Genomic DNA, 22,107 nt, shown 5'->3' on the forward strand with positions numbered 1-22,107 from the left:
CCCAATATTTTGAACCTTAACAATACACTGTGCTTTTTCAACATTCAAAGATTGATGACACCGTGTCAGAGCACTGGCTATGAATTTCAGAAGGATCAGGCCTTAACTTAACAGAAAAGTTAGCAATAGTTCTTTTCCTATTACAGCTACATCCACTTCTGTCATGCCTAGGCTGCTCACTAGGGCTGGGTATCATCACTGATTTCTATAATCCACTCGATTCCGGTTTTCAAAGTCCCGATTCGATTCAACTTAGCCTCAGACAGTCAGAAATATTATAATTCTGATCATTTATCAGTACTGACTTCATCAGAATTGTGAACATCACAGCAGATGCCTTTGTGTGAATGTAACTGAGAATAAAACACAGAAAAACATGAAGGAGATTTTCCTGGTCTGGCTTTTTATAGCAGATAACCTTAAAAATATTCTACAATGTTCTGCATATAAAGTTTAAATTTCTTCAGTATTGAATAACAGAAAAAATAGGCTTTCTTATCCGAGGTCATTTAAGTGAAAAAAGAAAAAGACAGCAGCCAACAGCGCTATAAACAACGGTAGACTGGTGGGTAATAAGCGAATGAATAAAACTGTTCTTGAAGTAAAGAGAGATAGAGAGAGAGCCAGCTGTGCATGAAGTGTGATTTTAATAAGTCGTGGAAGCAAAACAGCAAAATTCATGACGACATTGGTCAAATGTGAAGCGCAGTTTGCTGCTTCTTTTGCTGCTGGCTCGGTGAATTTTGGTTGGAGAGAGACAAAACCTGCAACTCAGAATCAGCGCAAAAAGACGTAATCACAGCGCGGACCGGACGCATCAGGATCGTTAAGCTCCGACAGCGTGTCCGTCTACGGGCCGTCGGGTGAGAAAGCCGAGAAAGACAAAGCTGATTCTGATGCGTTGGTCCGTTCTGTGTTTACGTCTTTGTGTGGAATCCGTGTACCTGCTCTCATCTGCTGTATGGTTGTTGTTGAAATGGTTTTGTGAGCTTTAATCTGAGAATCTGGCGTTTCTGGCCAAACACAGTTATATTTAAAAGTCGATTCAGGATTTAATGAATTGATATCGCTTTATTCAAGCTACTCACCTCCCACTTCTACCTGCACTTTCAACTGGACCACGGCCAATCAGAGAGGTCCCGCCCCTGACTATCTCTGATTGGTTTAGTCCACGATAGGGGCATAATGTGTGTCTGTTGTTGACCACAGGGAAGGTTGCAGATTTTTTTTTTTTTTTGCTACCCGAACAGTTGGTCGCACAGGTGCAACCGAATATTTTTTTTTAGTCGCACCACTGAAAAATTTGGTCGCATAGCCCTGGTGGTCCTCTGCTGCTGTAGCCCATCTGCATCAGGGTTTGAGATACTGTGCTCCCAGAGATGCTTTTCTAGATATCTTGATTGTAACCAATGGTTATTTGTTACTGTTACCTTCAGCTTCAGATTGAAGCTGTCTGGTCATTCTCTTCCAACATGAACGAGGCATTTTTACGCTGAGTACTCACTGGATATGTTCTCTTTTTTTAGACCGTTCTCTGTAAACCCTCGAGATTTCTATGTGGGAAAATCCCAGCAGATCAGCAGCTTCTGAAATACTCAGACCAGCCAGTTTGGCACCAACAATCTCATCACATTCAAAGTCACTTAAAGCAGCTTTCTTTCACATTCAGACACTAAGTTTGAACATCAAGAGATAACCAGCTGCTGTGATGTGATTGGATGATTCAATATTTGTACAGTTGAGCAGGTGTACCTAACAAAGTGGCCACTGAGTGCATTTGGATGTTTTTATGAGCTGAAAATGTTAAGACTTTATCAACTTTCTCAGTTACTTAAATGTCTTTCATTTCATACTATACACTCAAAACTTCTTAAACACACACGTCACTACACTTCACATGAGAATACAACATTTACATTTACAACATTTACAAAACACTTTAAAATACTGCCCATGAAAGATAAGATAAAAAGTTTGTTTTTGACCTCTTTTTTTATGTGTACTGTAGTGCCTTAATACATTATACAACAGAGTTGTAGCTCATGTATTCCTTATGATATGAGAAAGTGTGCGGCATCTTTAAACATGTTTTAGTTCCTTAAAATAAACAACTCCTTTATGGTGGTAAAGATGTTAAACATGTGCGACACTTTTCTGTTTCAACACCCCTGAATGTTTACGTCATTTCGTTTTTAACACTGTCAGCCTGTCGGCAGCTGCTCGTCATGCATCCACTTCAGTACCTGAATGTTGCTGTTTAAATCCCCTATAATGCAGTCGTTTTATTATGCTGTTGTAAAATTCCATGTCAAATATTAAACACGGGTTATTATGTCATTAAGTATTTCTATTTCCACTTCTGTAAATGTTGTTGTTCACATGGTAATTATGACATCAGCATAAAGAAGCTCAAACTCTGAGTTGATAGTGTTACAGAGAAACATACTTGTTTTCTACAAAAATACATTTTATGTCTAAATATGAAATATGGAGACACGTCACTGGCCACGATCTGTGAGATTATCTACAAGATTCCCCATTAGTTAGTAAAATTATGTCTTTATAAAGCCAAAATTCAAAAATAACATTTCTGTTAAGCCTTCAGATCAGTCACTTGCCTCTTCATTTGCTTGTTTTAGAGCACTGCTTCACGGAGGATCCCAGTTTGTCAGCCAGCAGAAATGGGTTGAGGTGGCAATACTGAGAAGATAAAACTATGTTAATATCATAACTTAAGCACACTGAAGCGTTAACTCTTTCCCATATCAAAACACCAATTAACGACCTGTACCTTTAATAATGAGTTCTGACATCTCAGTCAATATCACTAAAAACGTGATTTGACGACCGCTCAGCTCAGAAAAGAGCTTCAAGAGTTTTTCTTAGTTCGCTCTCAAGGGGTAAAAAGTTAAAATTTAAAAGCATTTTAGCCACAGTGAACTTGTGGTGTTGGATACCTCTGGCGTTGTCTCCGACTTGGACTCCTGTTTATCCAACATCTGGATTTTAAAGTCGGAGGAGAAACGGGAACTCTGGAGGACTGCTGCCATCTCTCCGTTTACCTGCACTGCTACGTCTTTCTGTGTAAGAGGAAAAGAGTTTAATTGGATATATATGTCGTTTTTCTGAAATTAAAAACCATAACACTTCCAGACTAATTATCACCTGTGTTTTTAGAATAAAAGCAGGTTAATAAATGTCTCTGCGTACATGCTGATAAGAGAAAGGGTGCCTTTTATACCTTGAAGCAGTGGGAGGAATCAAAGTCCAGCTGATCTGGGAATTCTGCCAACGTCCCTTTATAGGTCACAGTAGCGTTTGACATCGCTGGACTTCTGGGCAGCTTAAAGAGCCTGTAAGTGCCTGAAGCATAACTGATGTCGCCTACAAAATGAAGAGCTTGCTCAGTTGTGAAATCAGAGTGAATGCTGTCTGAAAATGTGCCTCTTTGTTACCTGCTTTTGCTTTGAGCTCACTGTTGTAGACCACAATGTGGCTCGCTGAGATGAGGTGTGGAGAGCTGAAACCCATGCTGCGGGCCAATGAGATTAGATCGGGCCAAAACAGAGAGCCGCCCATCCCCTCACCTAAGTCAGAGGAGACGGGGACTGAAGAGTTATCGGTGACGGCAGAGATGGTTGGCTTTGAATTAACTGGATTTAGAAGTAGTGTTTGTTTTACCCCACAGGACTGCGTCTTGCTTCATGTGATCAGGGATGATCTTACTGGCAAACATATCACTGAAGTAAAGCTCACCTCCCTCCTGTATGAAATAAGTGAGTGCACCTTGTATTCCTATATTTCTTTGTGTGTGTGTGACAACATGTTAACATTTATTTGTGTTAATGATGATTCGTCAGGGTAACCTTCAAGACGTTGTAGGCTTGCTGCAGCACCGCTCTTTTATCAGCACATAGACAGATTACACAGTTGGATCTGAAGAGATTACAAAGAGGGGAAAAAACTTTAACAACCAAATTAAAGCTCCTTTTTTTCACCTGACACCCAACACAACTACATCATTTAAACCTACATCACTACATCCATGGAGTCACTCTGAATGCCAGCTTCGTTGAGGTTCTCCATGTAGCCCTGGACAAATGTGACGTTGGGCTCCTTATAGCCAAACTTATCTTGATGATACTGAACATACTGACGAGCTGCTGTGATCTAAAAGAACATGAATTAACTACATCAGGAAGGGGCAGACATCAAGTGCCATCTGTGCAGAAACCTGTAATTACCAGCTCCTGTGTCATGTCGATCCCAGTCACGTGTCCATTCGGCCCAACCAGTTTACTAAAAGCATAGCAGTCTCTGCCGGAGCCACTGCCGAGATCCAGGACTCTGCAGCCCTCGAGCTTTGCTGGAAATGGAAGACCACAGCCGAAGAACCTGAAGAGAGCCAATAACACCAGTCATTACAGGAAAACCTGTTGTCTCTAATCAGGCAGTACAGAATGATCCCATAAGTGGGAATCTCAAAAATCTGATTGTCTGGGTCTATTCCATGTCAGCTGACCAAATGCTTCCAGCCTGAGCAAAAGTGAAAAGATCAGGATAAGTGGAAGAAAATCTATGGAAAGATGTGGTGTCTGGTAGTAAGATGTCTAAAGTTTGTGATTGTGTTTGGCCTTGCTTTTCTTAAATGAAGTTTGGAAAAATTCATATTTGTGTTTTTTTCACTGCTGATATCTGGTAAGAATAAAAACACCTTTAATTGCTTATGATTCCAAAGCGAGATTTCACCTTTTGGTCACCTCAGGGTGAACCTCACTCAGAGCTTCGGTAACACTTCTGGGCGCTGGTCTGCAGGACGATCCGCAGGAGGCGGCACCTGTCTGCAGATCACCCGAGGACTCCAGCCGCTTGCCGTAGTATTTCTGCACAGCCACATTAACAGCTGTCCTCATGCACGTTTATTAAGACAACGTACAGCAAAGTTGACACCGCAAACCTTTCTTTTGCAGAATACATAAAATAACCTGAAAAGAAACTTATTAAAATCAAAAGAAATTCCACTGGTTATAAATTAATGGCGCCCGAGCAACTATTCTGCAATGCTCGAATAACTGTGGACAAAATAAAAAAAATGTCCATAAACTGTGAATGAACAGAAAGCTGAGCAGTGTCTGGGCGACACTCAGGACTAGAGTACCTTCACATTTTCCCGCACGTCCTCACTGGTCGCCATTTCTTCCGAGAAGCTGTCAAAATTACAAAAACTAAATTCAAATGGTGTGAAAGACGACAGTGGGGTCACGTCTGGCCGTTCTTCCGGTGTGGTCTTTTCACAATAAAGGCATCATTGTTTGTCTGTCGTGACCGGCTTTTTTTTGGCGGGGGGTGGCGGCAAAGCAATCTACATTTGTCTTGATGCATTCTCAATCAGCCAGGAAAGTAAATCTCCAAAAGTTGATTCTGTTCACCTGGACGTAGCGTTTTGTGGGAGAAACGTTTCGTCACTCATTCAAGTGACTTCTTCAGTCTCCAGACTGTCCTCGGGTGAGACTGAAGAAGTCACTTGGATGAGTGAGGAAACGTTTCTCCCACAAAACGCTACGTCCAGGTGAACAGAATCAACTTTTGGAGATTTACATTTGTGTTTGTAGTCCCTAGAGAGGAGTACAAAGGACGAAAGAGAAATGACGAAAGAAATAAATGACTTCAGGTCAGAAATAAAACAAGAAGCAAATAACTAATGAAATATTTGGAATGTGATTAAATAATACAACAAATCAGCAAATCATGCTTTTGTTTAAGCAACAAACTTTACAGGATCGCACTCCAACACTGCAGGGGGCAGTAGTGCGCCGGAAACGGGATCATACGGGTATTCGCAAAAATTGCGCTTGTTTAACTTCTACGCATATTTACTGACGTAAAGCAGATTCTTTACCGGGGGTTGAGAAATATCGGACGTAACCGCCGTCTGTGAATACTACTGAAGCTCGTTCATCGTGTGTCCGCCGTCGTGCGTCTATGCAGTTTTGTGTTAGCGCACATCAACCCAACACTGAGGCGGAAAACACGGAGAATAAGAAAGAAATGTTGTGCTAGCTGACTGTGTGCGGGTTAAGGCTTTATCCAACGATAAGAAACACTGGGAGTGAAGTAAGCGAGGTACGTGTTGTTGAATGCATTCTGTTATTGCTTAGTTTTACCTCTCACCCAATCGTTAGCCACCGTGCTAGCTTTAGCAGTTGGCGAAGTTGCCGCTTCCTCCACGCTTGGCCTAATTAATAACAGGTGCTGCGGCGTGAAGTACAATGTGTTACATGTAACATAATGTAGCCATTTATGAATGATATCCCGAGTTTACGCTGTTTCTGGACGAGCTAACAACAGTTAAACGCGGGCAAAGTTCGCCTTGCTGTTGCAGTTTTGTGCCATCCGGGAGGCCATGTTAGGCTAACCTAGCTAGCTCATCAACTGTGAGCACGAAGATGTTGAAGCTACACAGATGAGTTAATGTGAAATAAATGCATTTTCTACCGAATTAAGAAGCTAGTTTTTATTTTTGAAAGGCGTTTATGTCAAAGGCCATTCTATTTTCTAGACTTTGCAAGGCATTAAGCACACGCGTTCACTTTGTGGCTTCTGTTATTTAATCTGTGGGTTGCAGGAGCCAGACAAGGAATTCATGTGCCAGTGTAATATGTTTCTGATCAGTTTTTTGTTTCAGTTAAATGTAATTTGGGTTTTTTGACATGTAACGCCTCTCTCCTCAGGGTTTAGATTATATACAGTTATAATCAAAAACCTCACTTATTTTAATACCTTGGTTTTTGTCTTTGTTTTGGATAGTGAGGCACCATGGCAGCTGCCTTTCCTTACAGAGGGGTCCCTGCAGCGATGCCACCCGGTGTGCCACCAGGGGTACCAACTGCTGTACCGCCTGGTGTGCCCCCTCCTGCACCTGTCCCAGACTACATGTCTGAGGAGAAATTACAAGAGAAGGGTATGTTGTTTGTATCCACTAAAGCGGGACTTCCATGTTTTGAGCTTTTAGCAAAGATGTTGTCACAAATGGACAAGATTAACTTTGCGATTATTAAATGTCTTTCAACTCTACAGCAAGAAAATGGCAGCAGTTACAGGCAAAGCGCTACTCAGAAAAGAGAAAGTTTGGCTTTGTGGATGCTCAGAAGGAAGATATGCCACCTGAACATGTCCGCAAGATCATCAGGGACCATGGAGACATGACCAATAGAAAGTTTCGCCATGACAAGAGGGTCTACCTTGGGTAAAGATGACTCCTTTATCCCTTTTTAAAAGTCTTAACAAAAGTCGGTGTTTTTTTTACTTCTTGATAACATCTTCATATGCTTGTTCTGTGTCTGTTTGTTGAACAGTGCCCTCAAGTACATGCCCCATGCAGTGCTGAAGCTGTTGGAAAACATGCCGATGCCTTGGGAACAGATTCGAGATGTGCCCGTGCTTTATCACATCACTGGAGCCATTTCATTTGTCAATGAAATCCCTTGGGTCATTGAGCCAGTCTACATTTCACAGTGGGGGTAAGGGAGAGTTTCTATTGCTGAAAACTTTCAAGCCAACTGTGATCATTTCCATTCAATAAAATGTAAATTTGTCTCTTTCCCGATTTTAATCCCAGCACCATGTGGATCATGATGCGTCGTGAGAAAAGAGATCGTCGGCACTTCAAAAGAATGCGCTTTCCACCCTTTGATGATGAAGAGCCGCCACTGGACTACGCTGACAATATTCTTGATGTGGAACCCTTGGAGGCCATTCAGATGGAGCTTGATCCAGAGGAAGATGCTTCAGTTGTGGACTGGTTCTATGAACATCAGCCCCTCAAGGACACAGCCAAGTAAGCAGCCATGGCTCTCTTCACAGACAGGTTTACATATTCAACTGATAAGTTGCTTAAAACATTAATTGATGATTTATCTTTGTCTTGCTCAGGTTTGTGAATGGGACCACCTATCGTCGTTGGCAGTTCACACTGCCTATGATGTCCACACTGTACCGTCTGGCCAATCAGCTTCTGACAGATCTGGTTGATAGAAACTACTTTTACCTCTTTGACCTGAAGGCTTTCTTCACGTCCAAGGCTTTAAACATGGCCATCCCTGGAGGACCAAAGTTTGAGCCGTTGGTCAGAGACATCAACCTCCAGTATGTTCTTTTGCCCTTTTATAAAATGAATATTCTAAAGACTTATTGTTATTAATGTTAATAAAGTGCAGAATTTAAATGTTTCTTGTAATTGTTTGATATTGCTGTTTGATTCCAAACATAATGTGAAAATAGAAGCTGGCGTTTTTGTGTCCTAACTGGTTCCTCTGTATCCTCTGTAGGGATGAAGACTGGAACGAGTTCAACGACATCAACAAAATCATCATCCGACAGCCCATCAGGACAGAGTACAAAATCGGCTTCCCCTACCTGTACAACAATTTGCCCCACCACGTCCACCTCACCTGGTGAGAACTTGAAATACCGGCTGACTGAAAAATCCTTTTTCATTCAAGACAGGAGAGACATTCATCGCTTATAAATGTCATAGATTTGTTTTATTTTTCATAATGGCTATATAAAAGCAACATTTGTGACGTTTTTGTTTTTTTTTTCCTAGGTACCACACACCAAATGTGGTTTTTATCAAAACAGAAGACCCCGATCTTCCTGCATTTTACTTTGACCCACTGATCAACCCCATTTCACACAGACATTCTGTTAAGGTAAGTGTTGCACATTATCTACTTGTCTCCCTTTGGTGAATAACACCCCGCATCAAAGTCCTCTTACAAAGGCGCACTTGCATTGGACTGCTTGCCTGTGCGTAAGAACTGGAGGAATAGTAAAATGAATGGTGACTTGTTATTATTGGCTGCAGCTGCAGCTGCAGATCACCTTTCACCATTCAGATAACTCTTCTAGTTATTTTATAGTCTGTTGAATTCCAGCCCTTCTGCCCTTAAAAGTGATTCATTGTTTTTCCTGTGACCTCTCAGAGTCAGGAGCCTCTGCCAGATGATGATGAGGAGTTTGAGCTTGCTGAGTTTGTGGAACCCTTCCTCAAAGAAACCCCACTCTACACAGACAACACAGCCAATGGCATTGCTCTCCTGTGGGCGCCGAGACCCTTCAACCTCAGATCTGGCCGAACAAGACGTGCCATCGATATCCCCCTGATCAAGAACTGGTGAGCAAACTGTGAAGCTGTTAGGACAGGAGTAAATCTGAAGTACTTTACTGTTTGAAGAGATGTTGGCTGTGTGGAAGATTTTGTTTTGCATTAGGGTTAAAATAAAATAAAAAAAGTCTGATAAGTATTAAACATATGTTGCTAAAATATTTTATAGGTACCGCGAGCATTGCCCTGCTGGACAGCCAGTGAAAGTACGTGTGTCATACCAGAAACTGCTGAAGTACTACGTGCTCAATGCTCTCAAACACAGACCACCCAAGGCCCAGAAGAAGAGGTGTGCATCCTTGGATTTATTTTGATATCCTGCTTTCACGCATTTTTAATTAAACCTTTATTTATTTTGCTCATTATCCAAGTTCATCTGTAAAAGTTATCCCTCTGTTGTCTTGTAGATACCTATTCCGCTCCTTTAAGGCCACAAAGTTCTTCCAGTCCACAAAGCTGGATTGGGTGGAGGTTGGCCTGCAGGTTTGCAGACAGGGCTACAACATGCTCAATCTGCTCATCCATCGTAAGAACCTCAACTACCTGCATCTGGACTACAACTTCAACCTGAAGCCTGTCAAGACACTGACCACAAAGGTACAATCTGCAGAGCAGGATCTAACTTCACATTTTGTTTTTGTTAAGTCTCTGACTGTATTCTAGTATGAAGTGCACTTCGTTTGACCATTGCTGACCTATGACTGTTTTTTGCCTCCTTCAGGAGAGAAAGAAGTCGCGATTCGGCAATGCCTTTCATCTGTGCAGAGAGGTTCTCCGTCTAAGCAAGCTGGTGGTTGACAGCCACGTGCAGTACAGACTGGGAAATGTTGATGCCTTCCAGGTTAGTTGTGAAGTGGAAATTGGCCAAGCTTTGCTTTCATAGGGTAGCGGTAAAAGCGCTCTTTAATGAAAAGCAGTATAAAATGCAAGGATGTATCTTTTGTATTGATAAAGGATTTTGGGAAATCTTTTTCATGTTCATAAGATTTTATTTGAATTTTTTTTTCAGTAGTTATTTTTATGTATTGATTTGCACATGTGACCAAAGGTGTGTTTCTGTGTTGCAGTTGGCTGACGGACTGCAGTACATCTTCGCTCATGTGGGTCAGCTCACAGGCATGTACCGGTACAAGTACAAGCTGATGCGACAAATCCGGATGTGCAAAGACCTGAAGCATCTCATCTACTACCGTTTCAATACCGTGAGTAATTGCCCCATGTTAACAATTTGCACACTTAAGGTGAAGCTGTTTTCTGTATAAATATTTTTCCACAATCACATTTAAGTTTTAATCTTGTCTGTGTTTTCAGGGTCCTGTGGGCAAGGGTCCAGGTTGTGGCTTCTGGGCCCCTGGTTGGAGGGTGTGGCTGTTCTTCATGAGGGGCATCACCCCCCTGTTGGAGCGGTGGCTCGGAAATCTGCTGGCCAGACAGTTTGAAGGTCTGAACATACATATTTTACTTGTGTGATTCTCTGACACAGTCAGTTATTCTCTGAGGGAAACCGTAGCAGTTTCAGCAGCAGCGGCGGTTTTGCTTTGATTTCCTCTGCAGGACGTCACTCGAAGGGTGTTGCAAAGACTGTGACCAAACAGCGTGTGGAGTCTCACTTTGACCTGGAGTTGCGTGCGGCTGTGATGCATGACATCTTGGACATGATGCCTGAGGGGATCAAACAGAACAAGGCCAGAACCATCCTGCAGCACCTCAGCGAGTCCTGGAGGTGCTGGAAAGCAAACATCCCATGGAAGGTCAGGTCTCCTCAGGAATCTTTTTGACATTTGAGTGTCTTGTTACGTTTGAATGGATGGCCTGTGGTTTGAAAAATAAGGATTTGTGAAATTCTTGATAACATGAATAAAATATCAGGTAATTGGATAATAAAGGGAACAGTATTGAAAGCACTGATTAGATATTGGAACAACTTCACAAAGATACTACAAACATTGTTAAAAATTAGAATTTAAGTGAGAAGAAAATATCTAATGTTATCTTTTTCTTTCACTTTAGGTACCTGGATTGCCTACTCCTATTGAGAACATGATTCTGCGATACGTGAAGGCCAAAGCTGACTGGTGGACCAACACAGCCCACTACAACCGTGAGCGAATCCGTCGCGGAGCCACTGTGGATAAGACGGTGTGCAAGAAAAACCTGGGCAGACTGACCCGTCTGTACCTGAAAGCTGAACAGGAGAGACAGCACAACTACCTGAAGGTAATACTCTAAGAAGAAATCTTAAAAAAAGAACTCTAGTAAAGTCCCTGCATTGTCAACGCATTTAAGGTGAAATGATGATTGTTGTCCTCCTACAAAGGCGCACTTGCATTGGACTGCCTGCCTGTGCGTAAGAACTGGAGGAATATTAAAGTGAATAGTGGTTCTTTGATTGCTGGTTGCGTTTGCCACTGGCCCTTTACTATTCAGACACTTTTCTGATTATTACATGATGTTATAATATACGAAAACAGGTCTCATTGTATCTCTGTATCAAAGGTAAAAAAATGGCTGCATCCTTTAGTTTTCTGCCATATAATTGAAAGTGTGTGTATTCTGTTTACAGGATGGTCCCTACATCACTGCAGAAGAGGCCGTGGCCATTTACACCACCACTGTGCACTGGCTGGAGAGTCGGCGCTTCTCACCAATCCCGTTCCCCCCACTGTCTTACAAACATGACACCAAGCTGCTCATCCTGGCGCTGGAGAGGCTCAAAGAAGCATACAGGTAAGCAAGCTGAGAACATTGCCTTTAACTTTAGCGATGCATATTTTCTCACATCAGGTAGCAGAATTGCCAGAGTATGTTTTGCTTATTATTAATTTGTTTCCATGTCCACTCTAAATCCTTCCAGCGTGAAGTCTCGTCTGAACCAGAGTCAGAGGGAGGAGCTCGGGCTCATAGAGCAGGCCTACGACAACCCTCACGAGGCTCTTTCCAGGATCAAGCGTCACCTGCTAACACAGAGAGCCTTCAAAGAGGTCAGGGAGAAGATGTGTGGATACTTTCTAAGAGTTTCATTTAGTTAACAGGGATGTTTCTGGCTTTAAACAGTAGACAAGAACACTAGAAGAAAATGTATTGCTCTAATTTATTTTTTGTTTCACTGGTCAGTTTACAAACATAAGTAACATAAATGTGAGGCAGTATTTCCTAGCTTCTGTGTAGATACATAGTTACTGGGATGTCGTTTTGGGAAACCACCAGAAGAATTGATTTCTGTTACAGCCTTGAGTTTCTCTGTTGTAAAAGTCTTTCTTCTCATCACATCCGTTTGTTAGTTTCTAAGTGACTACTTCTTTTGCAGGTGGGTATTGAGTTCATGGACTTGTACAGCCACCTGGTGCCAGTGTATGATGTGGAGCCCCTGGAGAAGATAACTGATGCCTACCTGGACCAGTACCTGTGGTATGAAGCAGACAAGAGACGCCTGTTCCCACCCTGGATCAAACCTGCTGATACAGAACCACCACCGCTGCTGGTCTACAAGTGGTGCCAAGGTAAGACTCGAATATAGCTGATTGTGTTGTGTAGTATCTCAGAAAGGATCCAGAATACAATATAATCTCAGTTTGAATAACATTGTGGGCAAATGTGATGACATTTTCAGCTTTATTTAAATACTCCTTTATTCTATTCAGGCATCAACAACTTGCAGGACGTGTGGGAGACTGGAGAAGGAGAGTGCAACGTGATGCTCGAGTCCCGCTATGAGAAGATGTACGAGAAGATTGATCTGACATTGCTCAACAGGCTGCTGCGTCTTATCGTTGACCACAACATTGCTGATTACATGACAGCCAAGAACAACGTGGTCATCAACTACAAGGTAAGGGTGCTTATTTCTTTTCATATAGGAGTTTTAAAGATAACTGATTAGATTTATTTATTTTTTGAGTGTTTCTCTACATCTTTATTCCTCTCACATAGGACATGAACCACACCAACTCTTACGGCATCATCAGGGGTCTCCAGTTTGCCTCGTTCATCGTGCAGTACTACGGTCTGGTGATGGACCTCCTGGTTCTCGGCCTGCACCGTGCCAGTGAGATGGCTGGTCCCCCTCAGATGCCCAACGACTTCCTCAGTTTTCAAGACACTGCCACGGAGAGCGCTCACCCAATCCGACTGTACTGCCGCTACATCGACCGCATCCACATCTTCTTCAGGTAGGATTGCACTAAGTGATAAGATGACATTTTCTCACTTGTTTGTTTGTTTTTACACATTTAAGTGATGTCACTGTTTTTGTGGCTCTAGATTCTCTGCTGATGAGGCCAGGGACCTGATTCAGAGGTATCTGACAGAGCACCCGGACCCCAACAACGAGAACATTGTGGGTTACAACAATAAGAAGTGCTGGCCTCGTGATGCCCGGATGAGGCTGATGAAGCATGATGTGAATCTGTGAGTTTTTCTTTCAACCTTTCACTCTTAAGCTTGTAGATTATTGTTATGTAGATCTAATCTTTGTTGAATATTGCACATAACGAAAATTAGACTTTATGAAAAATGGCTTGAACTTGCCAAATAATCTTCCCAGTGGACGCGCAGTGTTCTGGGACATCAAGAATCGCCTGCCCAGGTCTGTGACCACAGTCCAGTGGGAGAACAGCTTTGTGTCCGTGTACAGCAAAGACAACCCCAACCTGCTCTTCAACATGTGTGGGTTTGAGTGCCGCATCCTTCCCAAGTGTCGCACCAGCTATGAGGAGTTCACTCACAAGGATGGTGTCTGGAACCTGCAGAATGAGGTGAAATTTATAATGCTAACAAACCTGCTGCTATAGTGTCTGGAAAACAAATTAAAGAGACTTTCCCTTTTTTGATTAAATGGGCTTGAAGTTCACATTTGTATTTATTTGTTCAGGTGACCAAAGAGAGGACAGCACAGTGTTTCCTGCGGGTGGATGATGAGTCAATGCAGCGTTTTCACAACAGAGTGCGTCAGATCCTGATGGCCTCTGGATCCACCACATTCACCAAGGTTAACAGAGATCTTGCTTTTTATAAACTAGAGTATTATTGTTACATTCATTGATCCTTTTATAGCTGCATTTAGATCAAGGAAAACTTACTACTTTCTCTATTTTTAATCTTCAGATTGTGAATAAGTGGAACACAGCTCTGATTGGTCTGATGACCTACTTCCGTGAGGCTGTGGTAAATACACAGGAGCTACTGGACCTGCTGGTGAAGTGTGAGAACAAGATTCAGACACGTATTAAGATTGGTCTCAACTCCAAAATGCCTAGCCGCTTCCCTCCCGTGGTCTTCTACACTCCCAAAGAGTTGGGTGGTCTCGGCATGTTGTCCATGGGCCACGTGCTTATCCCGCAGTCAGACCTGAGGTAGGTCTCCTTGCAGATCTGTGTGAACTTCTAGTCTGTAAATTCATTCAGCTGTGGTGTCTTGACCAATCACACACTCATTTGTCTCACTCTTTAACAGGTGGTCCAAGCAGACAGATGTGGGCATCACCCACTTCAGGTCTGGAATGAGCCACGAAGAAGACCAGCTGATCCCTAACTTGTATCGTTACATTCAGCCGTGGGAGAGCGAGTTTATCGACTCTCAGAGGGTCTGGGCTGAGTATGCGCTCAAGAGACAGGAGGCCATTGCCCAGAACAGGTAGAGCAGATTACTCTCTTATCTGATTTGGACTCACTGCAGCTAGTTTAGACACCATAATAACCGGTGTTTCATCTTTATTCTAGGCGTCTAACTCTGGAGGATTTGGAGGACTCCTGGGACAGAGGAATCCCCAGGATCAACACTCTTTTCCAGAAGGACAGACACACACTGGCCTATGACAAAGGCTGGAGAGTCAGAACTGACTTTAAACAGTACCAGGTATGATGGAGACAGCGATGTGCAAAGAGCAGAAGTGTTAAGATTCTACATAAAAACATGAAGTGCCTTTTAATAATTCAGGCATTCTAAGTAAACTCAAGCAGATTAAAAATAGTTGGGACTCTTGGTCTCAGTTGCACTCTGCAGCAGTTGTGTTGACTTTAATGGTTTACCGATCAACAAGACTGTTTACAGTTTTATTTGTAATGCACGTGTCTGTATGCTATTACATGATGTTTATCATTTAGCTATTTCCAGCTATTAATTGTATTTTCTTCCTTGGTTGCAGGTGCTGAAGCAGAATCCGTTCTGGTGGACACACCAGAGACACGATGGCAAACTGTGGAACCTGAACAACTACCGCACAGACATGATCCAGGCGCTCGGTGGCGTGGAGGGCATTCTGGAGCACACACTCTTCAAAGGCACTTATTTCCCCACCTGGGAGGGTCTCTTCTGGTGAGAGCACTTTAAATGTTTACAGGAATTAATTATATTGCAAGCATCACACAATAGACTTTACACTTGGATCACTTTGTGTGCTTTTCTCGATACACTTGGCGAGTGTATAACTGCCAGGAAACTAATTTGTCATAAATTTAATTAATTGCCTTTAAAAACAGATTCTCTCTCTGTGCGTTTTAGGGAAAAGGCCAGTGGCTTTGAGGAGTCCATGAAATGGAAGAAGCTGACTAATGCCCAGAGATCTGGTCTCAACCAAATCCCCAACCGTCGTTTCACTCTTTGGTGGTCACCCACCATCAACAGAGCCAATGTAAGTACAACCAGGAACCAGAGAGGAAAAGAAACATCTTACAGAACATATGAGTCTTTGTTGTGTAGGAAAACTAAAGATTGTCTGTAGTGGCTTAGTTTGTATGTTTTTATTTCTAGGTGTATGTGGGTTTCCAAGTGCAGCTTGACCTGACAGGAATCTTCATGCACGGCAAGATCCCAACGCTGAAGATCTCCCTCATTCAGATCTTCAGGGCTCACTTGTGGCAGAAGATCCATGAGAGCATTGTCATGGATCTCTGTCAGGTAGGTTCTGTTCATTTACCAAACTTTTTCCTCAGCACAGGAATTATTGTGCAAGTCAGAACGTAAATTTGTATGTTTTTTCTGATTCTGGTTTTCAGGTGTTTGACCAGGAGTTGGATGCTCTGGAAATTGAGACTGTGCAGAAGGAGACCATCCACCCCAGGAAGTCCTACAAGATGAACTCATCTTGTGCTGACATACTTCTCTTTGCATCATACAAGTGGAACGTCTCCCGGCCTTCTCTGCTTGCTGACTCAAAGTATGACTTTTAGCATGATTTTAAGTTTTTTAGGGGATGAAACATTAGTTTATAATAGAATAATGAGGTCCAAAACAGAAAAGTGAAAATCTTGTTTAAATTGAAATGTTCACTTCCTCCTGCAGGGACGTGATGGACAGCACCACCACACAGAAGTACTGGATTGACATTCAGCTCCGATGGGGTGACTATGACTCCCATGACATCGAGCGCTATGCCAGGGCCAAGTTCCTCGACTACACCACAGACAACATGAGTATCTACCCCTCTCCCACTGGGGTGCTCATTGCTATTGATCTGGCCTACAACCTCCACAGGTTAGTATTGTCTAAGGGCCAGGTTTTGAGCACTGTCTTGTTTGAAGATAGGAAACAAGATTCTTATCTTCAATCTTTAAGCATCTACTTAAACCCAGCATTTTATGTGTTCTTGTTTTGTAGTGCGTATGGTAACTGGTTCCCTGGAGGCAAGCCTTTGATCCAGCAGGCCATGGCTAAGATCATGAAGGCCAACCCTGCCCTGTATGTGCTCAGGGAACGCATCCGCAAAGGTCTGCAGCTGTACTCCTCTGAGCCCACTGAGCCGTACCTGTCCTCACAGAACTACGGTGAACTGTTCTCCAACCAGATCATCTGGTTTGTGGATGACACGAATGTCTACAGAGTCACTATCCACAAGGTAAAAGGGTGTTTTTGTAATTCTAGGAAAGTAAAGCGTATTTTGCTTTTGAATAATAATAATAATAATAATAATAATAATAATAATAATAATATTATTATAAAAAAAATGCAAAAAATGTAGTCGCATGTATTCTCCACCTATTTCAACAGACCTTTGAGGGTAACTTGACCACGAAGCCCATCAATGGAGCCATTTTCATCTTCAACCCGAGGACCGGTCAGCTCTTCCTCAAAATCATTCACACCTCTGTGTGGGCTGGGCAGAAACGTCTGGGACAGGTACATCCCTTACACTCAGAAATACAGCATAGCTTGTGGCAGAGATATGAAATATAAGGCTTTAGTTAGTAAGTTAATTTTTTTTTTTTTTTTTTTTTTTTATCAAAGGTGTTTAACTTGATTTTTTTTTTTTTTTTTTTTTTTAAATCTCTGTAGCTGGCCAAGTGGAAAACAGCTGAGGAAGTGGCTGCTCTGATTCGTTCCCTCCCAGTGGAGGAGCAGCCAAAACAGATCATTGTGACCAGGAAGGGCATGCTCGACCCTCTGGAGGTGAGACTCTTTATGCTAATAAAACTTTAGAAGATTAGCTCAGTGTAATATTTCAAAGGTGAAACCAGACTGCAGCACTTTTCCAGTTTGTGATGCATTGTTCTCCCTGTGCAGGTCCACTTGCTCGACTTCCCCAACATTGTGATCAAAGGCTCGGAGTTGCAGCTGCCCTTCCAGGCCTGTCTGAAAGTGGAGAAGTTTGGAGACCTGATCCTGAAGGCTACAGAACCACAGATGGTGCTGTTCAACCTTTATGATGACTGGCTGAAGACCATCTCGTCCTACACAGTGAGTTTCACACCAGGGTTGTAATTGTTTTACAATGATGGTGGTTTTTTGTTAAAGCCCCCTTACTCTCTTCCCTGTGTAAGTAGTTTGTGTTTGGTTGTCTGCTCCGTAGGCCTTCTCTCGACTTATCCTGATCCTCAGAGCGCTCCACGTCAACAATGACCGTGCCAAGGTGATCCTTAAACCTGACAAAACAACTATCACCGAGCCCCATCACATTTGGCCCACGCTCACTGATGAGGAGTGGATCAAGGTGGAAGTGCAACTCAAAGATCTAATTTTGGCTGATTATGGCAAAAAGAACAAGTAAGTCTTCAGTTTGAGTTCCCAAGTTTTGCACAAACTAATTGCTGTATGTACCTCAAATAGCTGCTTGTTTTCTGTAACTTGGAGCTAAATATAACCAGTTTTGTGGTCAATACTTCCTGTGTCTCCTTTCAGTGTGAACGTAGCTTCACTGACCCAGTCTGAGATCCGTGACATCATCCTGGGAATGGAGATCTCAGCTCCGTCTCAACAGCGCCAGCAAATTGCTGAGATCGAGAAACAGACCAAAGAACAGTCGCAGCTTACCGCCACACAGACCCGCACGGTCAACAAGCATGGAGACGAGATCATCACCTCCACCACCTCCAACTACGAGACCCAGACGTTCTCATCCAAGACTGAATGGAGAGTCAGGTATGAATGCAGCTTCTGTGGGGTTCAGACTTTGTTTTAAGAGCTCACTCGTGATTGAGTAAAATATGAAGTAGGGCTGCACGATTAATCGCTAGAAAATCGCGATTCATACTTATGTGAGATCTCATTTCCAAATGACAACGATTTAAAAAAAAAAAAGAAAAAAAAAAGACGACGATTGTACCGCATTTTGATCCGGGACGTACTCTGCATGAAAACAAGCGCTCACTCTTCCTGCTCAACAAATGACAAGGGCGGAGTCTTATACCACGTGATACAGAAGCTGTGCCATGTGATGCTAAAATTAGCAGGGAAAAAACAACGGAGAGCACGTCAGGGATGACGAGAAAGTGACAGGAGAAAATCCGTCCCGGTCAACCACCCATACATCAATAACGGGAACCTTATACAGCGCTTCCCTATACACGTCGAACTCCCGCAGGCACAAAGAAATTACGGAGGCTATTACTTATCACCTGACCAAAGATATGGCTCCCATCAACACTGTGCAAAACGAGGGATTTAGGAAAATGATCAACACCCTAGACAAATGCTACACAGTGCCGTCCCGCAACTATTTTTCTATTGTTGCACTACCTGCTCTATACACGCAGCGTCGAGCAACGGTGGAGACGGAATTTCAAGCAGTACAACATTTTGCGGCAACAACAAAACGTGAGACATTTGTTGTTTTTATGTTTATTTGTTTTTATGTTCAGTCTCAACTGTTACGAAGTTGATGTGCAGTTAATAAGTGCAATAAATATTTATACTGGAAAAGAAAATCGTGAGAGAATCGTGATCTCAATTCTAAGCCAAAAAATCGTGATTCTCATTTTATGCAAAATCGTGCAGCCCTAATAGGAAGACCAGTGTGTGAATGTGAGAGTGAATGAATAGTGGTATTGTAAAGCGCTTTGGGTGCCTTGAAAAGCGCTGTATAAATCCAATCCATTATTATTATAAATCATGTTTGTTTGTTGTTGTTTTTTTTCCCCCATGTCAGGGCCATATCTGCTGCGAACCTTCATCTCCGAACCAACCACATCTACGTCTCATCTGATGACATCAAGGAGACGGGTTACACCTACATCCTGCCCAAAAATGTCCTCAAGAAATTCATCTGCATCTCAGATCTGCGAGCACAGGTATGTATTCATCATATTACACATCACTTCATCAACTGAGCCCATTGTAACAACATGCTCAGGTATATATGCTGACCATATTATTTTGTTCCAGATTGCAGGCTACCTGTATGGCACCAGCCCACCTGACAACCCCCAGGTGAAGGAGATCCGTTGTATTGTCATGGTGCCCCAGTGGGGGACTCACCAGACTGTCCACCTGCCCAACCAGCTGCCTGGTCATGAATACCTGAAAGTAAGTTCCGGTTTATTCTTAGCAATTGATACATGATAGCGTTGCTGGTTGCTTTGTTCCAGCTTTAAAGCTTTATTTTTATTTTCCCTAAACAGGAAATGGAACCCCTTGGCTGGATTCACACGCAGCCCAATGAATCGCCACAGCTGTCCCCACAGGATGTCACTACCCACGCCAAGATCATGGCTGATAACCCTTCATGGGATGGAGAAAAGACCATCATCATTACTTGCAGGTAGGCTTTATTACTTTGCTATGAAAAGAGTGTAGGAAGGTAAAATCTGTAGCAGTTTAAAAGAAACTAACTTGAATGGACTTTAAAGTATTGCAAGTTCAATACGCAGTATAGTGATTCTATTGGAAATCCATTTATTTATATTATAATTTTATTAAAAAACTCTTTAATTACTAAAATAAATCTTAAAAATGCACCAGACTCTTTAAAAGAAATTGTAGTTATAACTGTATTTTCAGACATAGTTGACTTGTACTTAAGAGTGTCTTGTCTGTGCTTTTCAGCTTCACCCCAGGTTCATGCACGCTCACAGCCTACAAGCTGACACCCAGCGGGTACGAATGGGGTCGCCAGAACACGGACAAGGGCAACAACCCCAAAGGTTACCTACCGTCTCACTATGAAAGAGTGCAGATGCTGCTGTCTGATCGTTTCCTGGGCTTCTTCATGGTACCTGGCCAGTGCTCCTGGAACTACAACTTCATGGGTCAGTATTCAAAGCTCTTGTATTTATATTAGTATTGCTTGCTATATATCTGTTGCCAAATCTGCCCTGAGTGCAACGTTTTGTTTTCTTGTTTTTTTTTTTTTTGAATGATCAGTAGGATACATTGATGTTTCCACTGCCCCAGTGTCTGTTTCATTGATTTTTAGTGTGCAGATTTGCTTCACAATTACTTAGATTCAGGGATGTGAAACTCATTTTGCACTTTAACCTTAAATTGGCTGGACATTTAGGCAAAATGTGAAGACATTTAGCTAAACGTTTAATCCCTGACATATTCTAATGTAAGATATACAACAGTATGCCTTCTTTTTCTACATGATAAATGTGTAAAATGACAAAATTAGTTCTGGTCGCTCGCCTTATGGCACCCCTGCTCTAGTTATTTATATATGCTAATAATAAACCTGTCAATTCCCTTTACCACAGGCGTGCGCCACGATCCAAACATGAAGTACGACCTCCAGCTGGCCAACCCGAAGGAGTTCTACCACGAAGTCCACCGGCCCTCGCACTTCTTAAACTTTGCCTCTCTGCAGGAGGGCGAGATCTACAATGCCGACCGCGAGGACATGTACGCCTGAGGGCAGACGCGCTGCACTTGACCTGTTTCGTTGAAAGCTCTGCCAGAATTATGTGGCGCTCAGATTTCAGAACCTGTAATATTGCTATTGAAAAAGATGTAACTGTGATGATGGAATTCTTGTTTTGTTTTTTAATGTAAAGGCTTTAGGATCCTTTTTGATATTTGATATTACTCTACCCTCCCCTCTATTACAGTAAGGCTACTTCAGTCTTTGTGGCATCTCACATGTGCATTTGTGTAGTTTTCAGTACACAGTAATTTGGTATAATATTTGATCAGACCTCTGTTTAGGAAGGGGAAATGACATGCTTACTGTTCACTCTTTTGAGAATTGAAACTGAAAGTTGTTCTTTCATGCCAGTAACGCCCCATTATTACTGTGTTGTATGTGTACTGTACATCCTGTCACACCATAGCTTGAGTTTAAATAAAGATCTCAATTTTTATGAACAGTGTGGTGTTAATGTCAGGTTTGGGGTTTTTTTTTGGCCCCCAGAGGGGAAGTAAGGCTGGACAGGGACTTTCTGGCTCACTTCCCCTGTTTTGAGAGGTCAAATTGCTTTCTCTTGAACCACTCATATTGGTTGCGCTTGCCTAAGCATATTGGTATCCCCATAATAAGCCAGGACTTTACTTTCTGTTTTAGTCTTGGTTAATGAAGCTATATTTCCAGGTTTATGTGCAGTTCTGCCGTTATTTTATTTCCCTAGACAGTTCTAGGCCAGCATTTCTGACTGCAGATCTGCAGAGGAAATTAAGTTTACGCTTTGCTGCATGCATCAGTAAGCTCGACCTAGCAGGCATACTTGTGCATGTTTCTCTGTACTCGCACTACATTGGTCAGAAAAGTAGGAGGACCCAGCAGCGAGTACACAGCAGCC

General features: G+C 42.5%; 2 protein-coding genes across 2 annotated transcripts; one reads left to right on the forward strand and one right to left on the reverse strand.

Annotated features, from left to right (window-relative positions):
• Positions 1–382: 382 nt before the first annotated feature.
• LOC308400703 (arsenite methyltransferase) lies at positions 383–5,458 on the reverse strand. The gene is made up of 10 exons (XM_080888568.1): positions 5,159–5,458; positions 4,750–4,883; positions 4,245–4,395; positions 4,034–4,170; positions 3,867–3,936; positions 3,682–3,763; positions 3,456–3,587; positions 3,242–3,384; positions 2,958–3,080; positions 383–2,700 (listed from the first exon to the last, which is right to left on the reverse strand). Exons 1-10 carry the CDS (start codon positions 5,192–5,194, stop codon positions 2,623–2,625), a joined length of 1,086 nt encoding a protein of 361 aa, XP_080744694.1. The 5' UTR covers positions 5,195–5,458; the 3' UTR covers positions 383–2,622.
• Positions 5,459–5,890: 432 nt separating this feature from the next.
• prpf8 (pre-mRNA processing factor 8) lies at positions 5,891–21,676 on the forward strand. Its single transcript, XM_080888566.1, has 43 exons — positions 5,891–6,123; positions 6,808–6,961; positions 7,078–7,246; positions 7,356–7,520; positions 7,619–7,837; positions 7,933–8,145; positions 8,328–8,453; positions 8,606–8,711; positions 8,985–9,175; positions 9,336–9,455; positions 9,574–9,763; positions 9,888–10,007; positions 10,234–10,368; positions 10,478–10,607; positions 10,721–10,917; positions 11,177–11,383; positions 11,730–11,893; positions 12,021–12,147; positions 12,474–12,666; positions 12,808–12,995; positions 13,097–13,335; positions 13,427–13,573; positions 13,710–13,920; positions 14,037–14,153; positions 14,270–14,517; positions 14,618–14,797; positions 14,884–15,019; positions 15,309–15,478; positions 15,665–15,794; positions 15,914–16,060; positions 16,159–16,319; positions 16,445–16,636; positions 16,760–16,997; positions 17,150–17,278; positions 17,435–17,548; positions 17,663–17,836; positions 17,949–18,142; positions 18,278–18,517; positions 19,524–19,665; positions 19,760–19,900; positions 19,996–20,135; positions 20,420–20,622; positions 21,070–21,676. The coding sequence occupies exons 2-43, from the start codon at positions 6,817–6,819 to the stop codon at positions 21,222–21,224; spliced, it is 7,053 nt and encodes a 2,350-aa protein (XP_080744692.1). The 5' UTR covers positions 5,891–6,123; positions 6,808–6,816; the 3' UTR covers positions 21,225–21,676.
• The last annotated feature ends 431 nt before the right edge of the window (positions 21,677–22,107 follow it).

This window comes from Rhamphochromis sp. 'chilingali' (assembly GCF_963969265.1).
Source record: "Rhamphochromis sp. 'chilingali' genome assembly, chromosome: 8".
Taxonomy (NCBI): Eukaryota; Metazoa; Chordata; class Actinopteri; order Cichliformes; family Cichlidae; genus Rhamphochromis; species Rhamphochromis sp. 'chilingali'.

Bases quoted from the DNA above. Each gene is read 5' to 3' on its own strand.
- prpf8 (XM_080888566.1), top strand. From the start codon at position 6,817: ATGGCAGCTGCCTTTCCTTACAGAGGGGTCCCTGCAGCGATGCCACCC. The intron at 7,521-7,618 runs GTAAGGGAGAGT...TTTTAATCCCAG, and splicing joins GTCTACATTTCACAGTGGGG to CACCATGTGGATCATGATGC. The intron at 13,336-13,426 runs GTAGGATTGCAC...TTGTGGCTCTAG, and splicing joins CGCATCCACATCTTCTTCAG to ATTCTCTGCTGATGAGGCCA.
- LOC308400703 (XM_080888568.1), bottom strand. From the start codon at position 5,194: ATGGCGACCAGTGAGGACGTGCGGGAAAATGTGAAG. The intron at 4,884-5,158 runs GTACTCTAGTCC...GTGGCTGTGCAG, and splicing joins ACGTGCGGGAAAATGTGAAG to AAATACTACGGCAAGCGGCT. The intron at 3,081-3,241 runs GTATAAAAGGCA...CCTCTTACACAG, and splicing joins ATTCCTCCCACTGCTTCAAG to AAAGACGTAGCAGTGCAGGT.